Here is a 12,853-nt window from a genome sequence, read left to right as displayed (position 1 = left end):
GAAACCGGTTGTGCTAGATCGCGTGGTTCTCGGTCTGTGTATGCTGCAGAGTGAAAAAGCTGACTTGTATGCTGAATACTTTCCCTCAGTCTAGTTCTTGGACATAAGCACATCGCCAACTGTCCCAAATGCTTATCTATAGCGTTTGCCATACGGCGAAGTCGTCATGACAATCATGCTCAGTACAGTAGGCATATATGCGGCAAATGCGTAGTTTTTATATTTTTTTCCCAGCAACTGCAAGACGCGGGCGCACACAAAAAGCGTTAATCATGGATGACGCACGGAGCTCATAAAAAGGATCACATCTGACTTGCTCTTCAACACAAGAAGCATGAACGGATGGTCAACTACGAACTCCGTCTTTTGCGTCGCTACCGGAGACGAAGTCGTCGTAGTTGCCGCAGCCACGGCAGGCGTGGCTACAGCGGCGTCAGTGCCGTCTTCGTCGATCTGCAAGTACACCTTGTGGATAATCTCGGACACGACGGGATCGCCCGACTTGAACATTCCCGAAAGGTTGCAGTTGCCCGAAAACAGATCGTTCACGCCCAAGGCCACCAGAGTGTCCTTGAGGTACAGACACTGCTGAAGCAAGAGCTTGGGCATGATCACTTCGACATTCGGCGTTTCCTTAAGGTCCGCCACGATGTTGGACAACTTGCAGTGAGACAAGTGGCGCTCCAAGTGTGACAGGCCCTCGATTTCATCGGGCAGCAGTATGATCATTGAGGTCCTGCCCCCCCTATAGGGCATCTCGATGGCCCTGACCCCGAGTTCCTCGCTGTGCGAGATGGCGAACTCCTGCTTCTGGCACATCATGTCCACCTGGACCTTGGTCTTGGAGTCGACGTTAAAGTCGCGGCGCGACGTCGAGCTGGCCGGAAACGGTGATTCCCAGAGTCCCTTGAAGTAAACAGCGTTGACCAGGAGCACGTTGGTGGTAGGAGTGACGCTACCGGGAGCCAGAAGGTCGACTATCTTGGACGCGGTGACGACCTTGACCCACTCATTGATCTCGCTGCGAACGGTCTCGCTGCGTTTCTCGAAGTCGACCGATTGGATGGCCGAGGCATACGTCGAGTTCACGAAGGTCGCGTACTCTTCCACGATGGGAAACTTCTGGTCGCTGAAGATGCGATTGGCGACGTGGAACTGTAGCTTGTTCGAGTGGCTGGACAGCTTTGGAATAAAGGACGCGAAGTTATCGTGCAATTTCTCCTGCTTGCCACGCAGCACTGCCAAGAGCTCGTCGGCAGTGTTCCCACGTGCTCCGGTGAACGTCATTGACAGAGCGGCTGCGATGTTGAATGGCGAAGCGGTGACGTTCTCTTTCTTGTCTTTCCTGGAGTGTAGCAGTTCTTTGTGCAGGTCCACAGCGAAGCGCACGATCATGCGACTGAGAGATTTCGGCATGACTGTGGATGTCGCGATCTGCGGAGAATTGACGTACGCCAAGGATGTAGGTGCGCTCGACGACAATTAACTGCGCGAATATATGCGGGAGTCTCGTAAGCTGGGAAGCATGTCATGCAGGTTCATCATCATCATCATCCTGGTTACGCCCACTGCAGGGCAAAGGGCTCTGCCATACTTCTCCAACTACCCCGGTCATGTACTAATTGTGGATATGCTGTCCCTGAAAACTTCTTAATGTCGTCCGCCCACCTAACTTTCTGTCGCCCCCTGCTGCGCTTCCCTTCCCTTGGAATCCAGTCCGTAAACCCTTAATGACCATCGGTTACCTTCCCTCCTCATTACATGTCCTGCCCATGCCGATTTCTTTTTCTTGATTTCAACTGAGATGCCACTAACCCGCGTTTGTTCCCTCACCCAATCTGCTCTTTTCTTATCCCTTAACGTTACACCCATCATTCTTCTTTCGATAGCTCGTTGCGTCGTCCTCAATTTAAGCAGAACCCTTTTCGTAATTAAGCCTCCAGGTTTCTGCCCCATACGTGAGTACTGGTAAGACACAGCTGTTATACACTTTTCTCTTGAGGGATAGTGGCAACCTGCTGTTCATGATTTGAGAATGCCTGCCAAACGCACCCCAGCCTATTCTTATTCTTCTGAGTATTTCAGTCTCATGATCCGGATCCGTGGTCACTACCTGCCCTAAGTAGATGTATTCCCTTATCACTTCCAGTGCCTCGCTACCTATCGTAAACTGCTGTTCTCTTCTGAGAATGTACCCGCCGTGGTTGCTCAGTGGCTATGGTGTTGGGCTGCTGAGCACGAGGTCGCGGGATGGAATCCCGGCCACGGCGGCCGCATTTCGATGGGGGCGAAATGCGAAAACACCCGTGTGCTTAGATTTAGGTGCACGTTAAAGAACCCCAGGTGGTCAAAATTTCCGGAGTCCTCCACTACGGCGTGCCTCATAATCAGAAAGTGGTTTTGGCACGTAAAACCCCAAATATTATTACTTATGAGACTGTTAAACATAACTTTAGTTTTCTGCAGATGAATTTTTAGACCCACTCTTACGCTTGGTCAGCGCTAAATGAACACAGTGAGCAGAGAACTTTGCTTGTATAAGCAGAATGACCTAGACATAATGTTAAGAATGGGAGCGTCGATTCACGCTGGTTATTTTCTCATAGTCGTTGTACGAGCAGGATGCTAAAAACGTCGCGTGGATACGATCATCAAGCCAACTAAGCAAACAAAGTAACATTTTGTATATGACAGTACGTACTTATTCGAGGCGACTGAGATGGCGGTAACGAGAAACGGTTTTTGGAGATTCCTTCTTCCGCCACGATCGCTTTCTGCATGCGTTCCCGCTAGCTGCCTTGCACGCGCGTTCGTGCTTCGCGCCCATCGCATCTTGTTCATCTCGTTCTAGTTTTCTCAATAACAAATTTCTGAGCGCGCTTTAAGAGTGACATGTTTTGATATTTGTCAACTACTTTAATTACGCTCGAATTACATCGGACGCGCAATAAAGGACGCGCACCATGTCTACACGTAGCTTTTTTCACTATTTTGCTTGCTCGGCTAAACGCGGCCCATTGTTGCGCACGGAGTCTGGCCACTAATATCGCGGTTGTTTAAACATGGACGCTCGCACTGGCTGTTCAAACGTAAGTCGCCGCAGCGGAGATGTTAATACCGCTTCTTGAAGGACTACAATGTTCATGAAACTTTCTAGCAATAACTTAAGATGTTTTCTTATTTTCGCTTATGTTAACAGGTTGTGACATTCGACGAAAGCGTCTACCTGTCGGACGACGAAGTCAGGAGCGAACTGCGGAAACAAGGCTACGGCGAGGTATCCTACTCTGTTCTCCAGCAGTTCAAGTGTGGTACGCATTTTTATTGACATTTATGCTCACGCAGATGACTTGTGTAGTGTTGTGCCTGCCCGAAGGAGTTATGCCTTGCCGTTTTGATTATTTTCAGATTTCCAAAGACGTATTCGTGAAGAAATCCGCAAAGGAGTCAACACGTCGACGCCTCTTATAAATGGTGCACAGTATGCTAGCGTAAGTTGCGTTTACGCGTACAAAAGCAAATGATGTGTGTTGATACCCGTACTGAATAATATATATATATATATATATATATATATATATATATGTCTATTTGGTACACATTTATTACGTTGTACCTACGTCTGTATTGGCTGTATGTCAGCGCTAAATCACCATAAAATAAAACCTAATGTGATGAAAAGTTCTACCCCAGTCGCACGGGGCACTTTCGATCGTGATCAAGCCCGATCTGGATCGAATTCCTCGATTGCGATTGGCTCACTTCCGCAGCTTGCGCTGTGGAACCAATGATGGTCGAGAAGTTCGATCCCGATCGAGCTCGGTCGCGATCGGAAGTGCCCCTTGTGACTGAGGTAGAATTTTTCATGACATTACGTTTGCTAAGCATACGTTTGTTTGGCAGACTCGTTCACATGTTATCAAACGTAAGAGTTCAGAACTTCTTACTTACAACGCGTTGTTTGGGGTGTTCACGTAGGATAGCTGTACACGTTTCTCTTTTCAGGAACAAGCGAAAGGCTCCGCTTCCAGCGCGAAACAAGCTCGTTTCGATTCATCGTCCTTGTTCGATAACGTCACATATTCTTCATGCTATTCTTCACCCTACTACGAAAGCCAGCGAAGCGACAGCAGTTGTAAACAAGGGGACTACGTTACTACAGCCAAACCACCAAGGAAAGTTGTTCCTGCTCCGCGAAATCACGTGAAGCCCGAAGCGAGTTCTTCCTGCTATTCTACGCCTGCTGGTTCCTCCTGTGAACAAACGACAGCCTCAAGCAAGGGCAGCGATCGCTCCGGTGATGGGCTTGTCCCGCGCTTACTGCATCGAAAAGTATTGAGGTGCGTAAATGAGAGGGCATGCACCAAACCGCTACATCCAGCCATGATTGTGCTAGTTAAAATTTCCAAGAAACTGTCTTTTCAACGCTGCCTACTTTTACACCTCGTAATATGCACTGAATTAGCAATAAATGTTGTCCAATGTGCAGTCATTAATTGAAACAAGAAGTACGTCTATGTAAACCAGGCTTGCATGGTGGCATGATCTTGGAATGTAGCGCGAAGTGAACACGGACGCAGAAAGGAGCAGACAGGACGAGCGCTAACTCTCAACTAAATTTTTATTAAACCTACTCCTTTCTGTGTCCTCCTTTCCGTGTCCGTGTTCACTTCGTGCTACAATCCAAGATCATGTTACCGTACCAACTTGCCCAACTTTCTATCCTTTTGCATGGTGGATTGTGTAGATTTAGTGCACTGAAGTAAATTTTCTGTTGAATACTGTCATGCACCTAATAAGACCGATGATGTAATAGCATTAAATGTTTGGTAAGAACGGCGGTGTTGGAAAGTATCTGGCATCAGCCAGCTTTATCTCTGGTACTCCTTGTACAGTTGCTTGTGTACAGCGAGAAATTGGAATAGTTGGTGTTTGTGCATCTTGTAATGTGCTGAGTTCAAACAACGACCATGAAATAACAAACCAGACTGGGATGGCAAAACGCTAATTGCCAATTGCTTATTGTTGCTGAGGCATTGCCCATATATGGGCTGCTCTCGAGGAGCATATGCAGATCCTAAAAGGAAACCAAGACGACGGCAAAATGGAATGAACATGATGACAAAACAGTGCATTCTGTTGAATTGCTTGATCTGAATGTGCCCCCCCCCCCCCATCTCATCTACAGATGCTGTAATGGTCATGCCTACATCTCTGAACGGTCAACATTGAGCACAGACTCTCAAGGTAAGTGGTGCACTTGACATGTATATGTTTCACAATTTGTTATGTATTGGACATTGTAAATTTAAAGTGTTTCATAATGCCCCAGATAGACCAGTCCTCATGTACTGTATCATGCTATGCACATATTTTTTGCTTGTGTTAGTTGTGGTCACATAACTGCTTGATACTGGTATGTGTTTAATTTTTTTGGTCATTGTCTTTAGGGCATGCAAAAACAGGCACAGTAAAGCTGATTTCTCCAATAAGTGCTGTTGAGTTCATAAATATGACTACCATGCCCTAAACCTAAAGATATTCAGCTACAGGGACACAAACGTCTGTTTCAAATGCAGCATGTCCTGAAGACAGCTAAACTTTTCAGGCTTGTATAAGTTATCACTAGCAGAAACAACATATGCAGACAATGAATTAAATGACCATGGAACTGTCATGCCAGAATGAAATGTGAACGGGAAGAAATAGAGACACCTCTTACACCTAATTACTTCACAGTGAGATGTTTATCTGGATGTAGCCACATGCTAAGTGTGCTCTGGCCCCAAAACTAAGCCTCTGTGAATGAATCATCCTGGTGTCGTACAAAGTGGCAAATTTGGGAAAAGAAAGAAAATTTACTATCTAGTTGAGTTTCTCATGTTTTTGTTTCATTATGGTGCGACAGTACACCCATGAACAAAAAGTATATAAACCACAAGCTCAAAATAATGACAATAATAAAAAAACATTTTCTACATACCTTAGACCTGCATCCTGATATTGACAAGTGCACTGCAGGTTCATGTAGTAAGGTTAAGACTGTAGTACTCACTTCCAGCCTGCATGTCTAGGCTGTGAAGAAGTTCTGTTGTTGCAAGAATCATTCGTCTATTGTGTATACTTATGCTCACTGGTGTACTATTGCCTGCAGCAACCACACAGATGTACACTTTGACCCTGCGTCGATAAGCATCCGCAGTGTCCTGCCACCCCAGACCAAGTTTCGTTTCATTGGTCACGTCCTCTGGTCAGCATTGTTCTGGGCGGATAGGGCGAAAAGCATTTCTTCCCTGCTGTCTTCCTTATCGGACAGTTTGTTGAGCGCGTATGATCCCTGTTGGTTGGTGCGCCGGTATGGGCACATTCTTGCCAAGTGTCCTCTAGTGCTGCATTTCCGGCACACCTTCCCGACATGTTGGCCCTCTTGTACTGAATGACTTGAGCCGCATCTCCAGCACGAAGGGCATGGGTCTCGTCTATCGTACCCGCTGTCAGTATTTCGTCCGCTGCCACGACGCCGTTGAATGAAGAGCACATTGCTAGTGTCTTTCTCACCATCTGCATTCCTCATGGAACAGACGTGATGGTCAGCCGTTTCTGAAGACCTTGTGAATACCTCAGCTTCCTGCTGAGTCAACTTCCTTTGCGTCCGCAGGAACCGCCTGGCGCCGTCGTCCCGGATACCACAGACTATCCGGTCTCGTAACATTCTGTCCAGACAACTGCCAAAGTTGCAATCTTTCGCAAGACGTCGTAAGTCGGCCACAAAGTTTTTAACTGTCTTGCCATCTTCTTGCTTCCATATGAAAAATGTGGCTTGCTGCCGTCTCGTTCACTTGCGGGCTGTAATGCTCTTCTAACACCTTCACAACTTCGTCGTACTCTAAGCTGTTCACGGGCGTTGACGGGCATCGTCCCTGAAAAACTCGAACTATGCTGTCACTGAGCGATGCTACCAAAAGCTCTGAGCGCTTTGATGGGTCCTTAATATCGTTGCCTTCGAAGTAAGCCTCGACGCGAACACGGTAGGCATACCAACTGCTTGCTGTCTCGTCAAACTCGGGTGGCCTTGATCCCTCCTTCATCACCACTGAAGTGACGCAACACAGCAGCTGCAGAATACTGTTCTTTTTATTGCTTTGTACTTGAGCTTTTATGTTAAGTAGCGACACCCGCTGCGGCCAAGCAACGTTTCTTGCTGGTAGCTGGTAAGGAAATCGGTGCACAAGTGTGCTTTATCAACGACACTGCAATTAGACTAGCAACTAGGACAGTATTCAATTTGATAGTAGGAAACTGTGACAGGTGTAACAAATTGAACCTCTAGAGGTGGTCCTAACTGAGCTTGTGGCACTTCCTTCTATGCAAATGATAATTTTTTTGTATACCTGGACAGAATGTTGTGCCCTTGGTCAACTTTTACCACTATAGGTATTTTTTTTCATTGCTTTTGCTGTGAGATAGTTCCACATGTTATATCATCAGACATGTAGTGTAGATCTTTTAGGCTGTCCTTCATTGAGCTCTGCTGTGGAGTCTACAAAAGTGCAAGTTTACACTTGCCAGTCTATGAAAGTGCCTGTGGACATTAAGTGTGTATGTTCTCTTGTTGTTTGCAAACAGTAAGATGTGTGGTTGACTAAGCCACATTTAAAGTTCTTAGATGCCATTTCCTGACCAGCAATAAGCGAAACAACAGGTCAGTGCAAGACATAGGTGAAGAAAATGCTGAAAACCTTTGAAAGATAGCATGTGCATATTCCAGCAGTAACAATAGTAATTATATCAATATAGACTTCATGAATGCATTAATCTTGCCACTAATCAAAACACATTTACTTGTAGATCTGTGCACTCTTACCTCCACCCCCTTTTTTTTTCGCGGCAGTGTCAAAGGAAGTTGAGGAAAGTACTCAGGTTCATAGCAAATAAGTAAGATAGTGTCAAAATTCCTGTGAAGAGATTATTTTCTTGTACAGAAGTGATAAAGTAAATGCTCCAAAGTCATTTCAATTGTGCAAAAAAAACAAGTGTGGCCACATGAATTTTTGTTAGTATGCTTTTACCACACCCTGCGTGTTATTTGCCTGCACCCGTCACTTCAAGCTGACAGCATAGTCATCTGGGTCAAGTACTCCTTGCCGTCATCATGTTTGTTTATGGTTAGGTTGCAACATGTCACGAATTCTTTTTGCGGACGCTTTGACTGTTGCTGCTGGTGTTCGTAGAATCCACGACACGTCCTTCCGTTCTGCTGAGCATCTGTCCTGTCGCCTTCTTCCTTCCTTTGTACATTTTGCACACTAAAAACAATTTCTCCTTGTCTAAAGACTGTTGAGCATGTTTTTAAATGTGCACTCTTAAAAAACACCTTGTGGCAATATTGGATAGAAGTCAGCAGCCAATAATTTAAAAACAAAAGTTTTATTTAATTTTTGTGTGAACCTTAGTGGAACTTTTTCATTCTGAAATAAAGGATGAGCAGTAAGATCTGAGAAAAAATGCAATGTAGTATAGTGGATCCTTGTTGATATGTTCCTGTTATGTTTTCCCAGCTGTTACGCTCTGAAATGCAAGTTTCATTTAGTTACGTTAGGGATGCATACATTACCTTCCTGTTTATTACGTTTCCTGCCTCATCTGTTACCACTAAAATACTGCACCACCGGCACAGTATAATCCATCAGCAGCATATGCATTGACTGCCGCATGTTACTGAAGAACAGTTGCTCAGCAGTGCAAGAATTGCAGGAGTTTGAGAATGTTATGGCACAAGTAATAGCTTATGTCACCTATCAAGAATATGTGTCTTGCGATGGTGTCTGGACATTTGACCCACTGAGTGTGTTGAACATCGTCGTCGATTTCAGTAGGACTCTCTATGTTGAAAGTGAGGAGATGAATAAAGGCACTAGTGGTCAGCCTCGCACCCACGTCCATGGATGCTCCTGTGACTTTCAAAACCTTGTGTGCTGACTTTTTTATACACGACTGCATGGAAAATGAATAAGGGTTGTGAGTGCTTGAAACAAGGCTGCTAATATTGAACATTTGACTTAGGTGCCAGATAGAAATTGCAAGCTTCATTCAGTGCGTTTTCATGGCTATGACAGCTTCAAAAGAAAGTGTTTGATGATCAGTTTAACTGCCACGCAGTATTGGTGAACACATATTCAATAGTTTGTTTCCAATAGTTTCTTTGGCCTTCCATTCAACTTCAACTAAAGCTTTGTGTGAAAGTAGCTCTGCCTCATTTGTAGTGCTTTCCGTAGGTATCATTGGACATTAGATTTTCCCAGATAATGCTTTTCTTAAACAATATGCATTGAAAAGGTTTTACTGCAGTACGCATGTGTAACCGTGTGCATATTTTAGAGGTACACCATTTTTTTTGCCAAACTAAAGCACTTACAGGCAGCGTACTGGAGAGTTTCAAGGAAAACTGTTCCAACTTGGACGACACTCTGCCAAAAAGACTGAAGCCAGCCACATTGCCTCTGTTGAAGGTTTGTGTGTTGCCCACCTTTGCATTTGTTGATTTGACTCCTTAAACTGCAGCTCAAAACACAGTTTGTGGCCATGATGCAACCTCATTGATTAATTTGCATTCAATTTTGCGCAATGTTTGCAGGGAGAACCCATTCATAAAGATCTCATCAAGCCACCAAAGGGGACCATGCTTTCATGTAAGTTTCAGGACTTGCTTTCTTGATTTATTGTGTGCCTGTGACTTATACAGTGATTACAGTCAAAGCAGTCCATATATAATTATTCCACTACTAGAATCTGATGTCAAGTTGACATGTGCTACCATTTTTGCTATGCAACAGGCTGCTGCTGCTTGTCAAAACTATGGCTCTGTGTTCTTTGCAGAACAAAGACAAAGTATGTAATTTAGAAAATCTATTATTGTACTGCATATTTTTGCATGATACTCCAATTTAAAAAAAGTCACTTTCATTTTTTACTATTACCACCCAAAATAAGGATGGCATGGTTCTTAGAAGAGGCTTTCTCTTAGCACAAATGTAAATTCTAAAATGTTTCGTCTGAGCAAGTCATCAGGAGATGAAGTGTGAAATCGCAATTAACATGAATGTAAGCCAGAATTGAACCACATCCTTGGAAAATGTTCATGATGGACGGATAGCAGTCGTCTTTTGTGACATTGGTATAAACTGTTAAGGATGCTCGACAGTTAAAGGGTTAATCAGCTGTTTCACATGCGGATTCTTGGCGTATACAACTTGACCTTCGGTTGCAGTGCTCAAGGTTTCAGGCACAAAAGTCATGTGGAACAAAGGCCCGCATAAGTGTGATCCTGTGACACGCTACCATGAGTACAAGGCCTTCTGGGAGCGGCACAAGGCACCAGGCGAAAAGGCCCACAAGCAGCTCCGGTGGAACGTGCGTGCGCAGATGCTACAGCGAGACGATGTTGTGGCGGTCAGTCTTCAGCTGCAGTGCAAAAATTTCTCTTCCCCTTTGCAAGGGAATTGGTGCCAAATATTACACCTAGTTCAAATAATAGATTCCCTCAGCCCTTAGCCTGCCACAAGCGATGGCCTAATTGCTGAAACTACTGCAGGCTTTCGGGAAATAGGAGATAGCCCGAGAAAAGACTTATGTTCTCACAAAAATGCTCCATTCTCCCCCAAAGAGCGGAGTTTTTTGACCAGGAGCCTCAAACACTTTGCCTGCTGAGATCTTGTGCGCAGCAGATGTAAACCATTTGTGCATTCACCACTTGTCACACTAGTTTAGTTTGGGTTAAGAAAAATTATCTCCCCTTTGCCAAACATGTCACAACGTGGCCCAGGGAAGCCTTGTGCAGTGTAAGTGGTCCAATGCCCAACGCAAGTTTTAGACCGCTGTTTCAGACATCATGAAGCACTAATCCATCACTACCTCAGCAGTGTTCACCCTTAGTGTTCCTTTACAGGTCAGAACTGGCATTTATTGTGCGCCATGAATTTTGCTTTGTTCTGTTTTTGTGAGTACAGTAATAATCTTCTGTTTCATCTGATGTAGCCACAAATTATTTGAAATAACAAGTTATAGTTCTTGCATTGTTTGTGATGTGTCTTGTGTGTTACAAGTCTGATCATGCAAAAGAAAGGCTGGAACAGACCCAATGACACCAAGAAGGATGCAATGAAATTTCTCTGCCATAGTTCTCATCTACTATGAAAAGTTCTAGCAGCGATTTGGAGGCTGTAGTATTAAGAGTGTGCCAGACAGATGTGGGGTTCAATCTACGATGCCTACTGTACTTTTCTTGTTGTACCACATGTTGTGTAACTACATATGAACACAGTTGCAGTTTGCTTGACTTGTTCCCAATGATGCATTGTCACTTTCTTTTTGCAGTGTTCCTGGAGGCCGGCTATCGCAAAAGAACCACCTGCCACACGGCTAAACTGAAGCACGTTTTTCATTTATCAGTGCACGCAAGATGTTATCATCTTCCGCATCATCCTTGCAGTGTAACATGTACATATCGCAGTTCCGGGGCAGTTGGAATGTATGCATCATCAGAATGTTAACATTTCGTCCAAGAGTTTGTAACACAAGGTGCGATTGGTACTAGTATTCACAACAAGGAAATGGTGAAGAAAGATCGGCATACCTTTTCCCAAAGTCGCTAAATTTGTATCATATTTGGTACACATGTAAACGAAAGCAGCATATTCAAGCTGTTGTTTATTAAAGCCGTCTCTGGCATCATTGAGCTTTGATATGGCTTCAAGCACGTCTTTGACAAATTCTACGTGATGTCTTATTGAAGCAGTACACACTGCAGTCATTTTAAGTTTGACACTACTACTAATAGAATGCAGATCAGTATTAGTCAGTATCCGACACATTGTTGAGTTCTGTTACTGAAAGGTTTGTGGAACTAATGTCACAAGTACGAAATAAACATACATAGAGCCATATAAAGAAGAGTATTGATTCTATCTTACGCAGAAACTTGCGCTTTTTTCTTTTTGAAACTTTTCAAGTCTTTCATAAGCAAGATTTTGACAACATTGCATGATGCACAGTGTTTCTACAATACTAATAAATCGTTGATTGATGAGGTTTGAAATCCTGAAGCAACACTCAAGTTGTAAGAGATGTCATACTGAATGACCATGGATTGGTTCTGTCGTTTTGACCACCTGATAAAAACAAACCCAGGTACTACACCCAGGGACTGGCAGATAAGCTTTCCTGCATTCTACCCCCATCAGAATATGGCAGCAGGGAACTGAACCTGTTACGCTGAGCTTGACGGCAGGATGGCCTAACCAGAGTTGTCATGGTTCAGCAGGTTTAAGGGACCTTAAAGGCAAATATTAAGCCAATGTGCAATGTTATTATACCATTTCAGAAGCATTGTAGCATTTGTTTCGTGCCAAGAAATTACTTACTTCCAGGAAAAATTGTGACTGAAAGGGCCACATTCCTCTAGCACCGTACAAATTGCCTGTCACGTGTGAGGTGGTGTGGCACAGCACATATTATCACCGCCCTTTACTGCTGTCACTAAATAAAATGGCACCCATGAACTGGTGCTAAGGTTTCTCGAGTAAGACGCAGCCAGAAATGGAGGCAGGACATCACACGAACGGTGCATTTTCTGCTGCTTGCAATTACTGTGAGCTTTGCAAGCCAGCAAGACAAGCACAGCACTACATGATACCGAAACTACCAACGCGTGAAAGTATGGGCGGTGTGGGGTCGAGCGAAAATGAAACCATTTGGCCACCTACATCACTGACGAGGGTTACGTAAATTCCTATATTTACTCATATATGGCCAACAAATCTCTTTCCCCAAATTTTTACTGCTTCAGGCCTCGCAA

At 44.4% G+C, this 12,853-nt stretch overlaps 2 protein-coding genes across 2 annotated transcripts; one reads left to right on the top strand and one right to left on the bottom strand.

The window, feature by feature from the left end:
• Positions 1 to 204: 204 nt before the first annotated feature.
• LOC142588377 (iris-like) lies at positions 205 to 2,819 on the bottom strand. Its single transcript, XM_075700012.1, has 2 exons — positions 2,702 to 2,819; positions 205 to 1,434 (listed from the first exon to the last, which is right to left on the bottom strand). The coding sequence occupies exon 2, from the start codon at positions 1,414 to 1,416 to the stop codon at positions 271 to 273; it is 1,146 nt and encodes a 381-aa protein (XP_075556127.1). The 5' UTR covers positions 1,417 to 1,434; positions 2,702 to 2,819; the 3' UTR covers positions 205 to 270.
• A 188-nt stretch (positions 2,820 to 3,007) lies between these two features.
• Positions 3,008 to 12,109, top strand: LOC142588378 (uncharacterized). Its single transcript, XM_075700013.1, has 9 exons — positions 3,008 to 3,089; positions 3,200 to 3,311; positions 3,409 to 3,491; positions 4,006 to 4,340; positions 5,189 to 5,247; positions 9,409 to 9,509; positions 9,635 to 9,689; positions 10,268 to 10,449; positions 11,374 to 12,109. The coding sequence occupies exons 1-9, from the start codon at positions 3,063 to 3,065 to the stop codon at positions 11,425 to 11,427; spliced, it is 1,008 nt and encodes a 335-aa protein (XP_075556128.1). The 5' UTR covers positions 3,008 to 3,062; the 3' UTR covers positions 11,428 to 12,109.
• The last annotated feature ends 744 nt before the right edge of the window (positions 12,110 to 12,853 follow it).

The sequence above is a fragment of the Dermacentor variabilis genome, chromosome 7 (genome assembly GCF_050947875.1).
Source record: "Dermacentor variabilis isolate Ectoservices chromosome 7, ASM5094787v1, whole genome shotgun sequence".
Lineage (NCBI taxonomy): Eukaryota > Metazoa > Arthropoda > Arachnida > Ixodida > Ixodidae > Dermacentor > Dermacentor variabilis.
The sequence above is the reverse complement of the archived record's forward strand: the minus strand, read 5'-3'. Positions and strand labels throughout refer to the sequence as shown.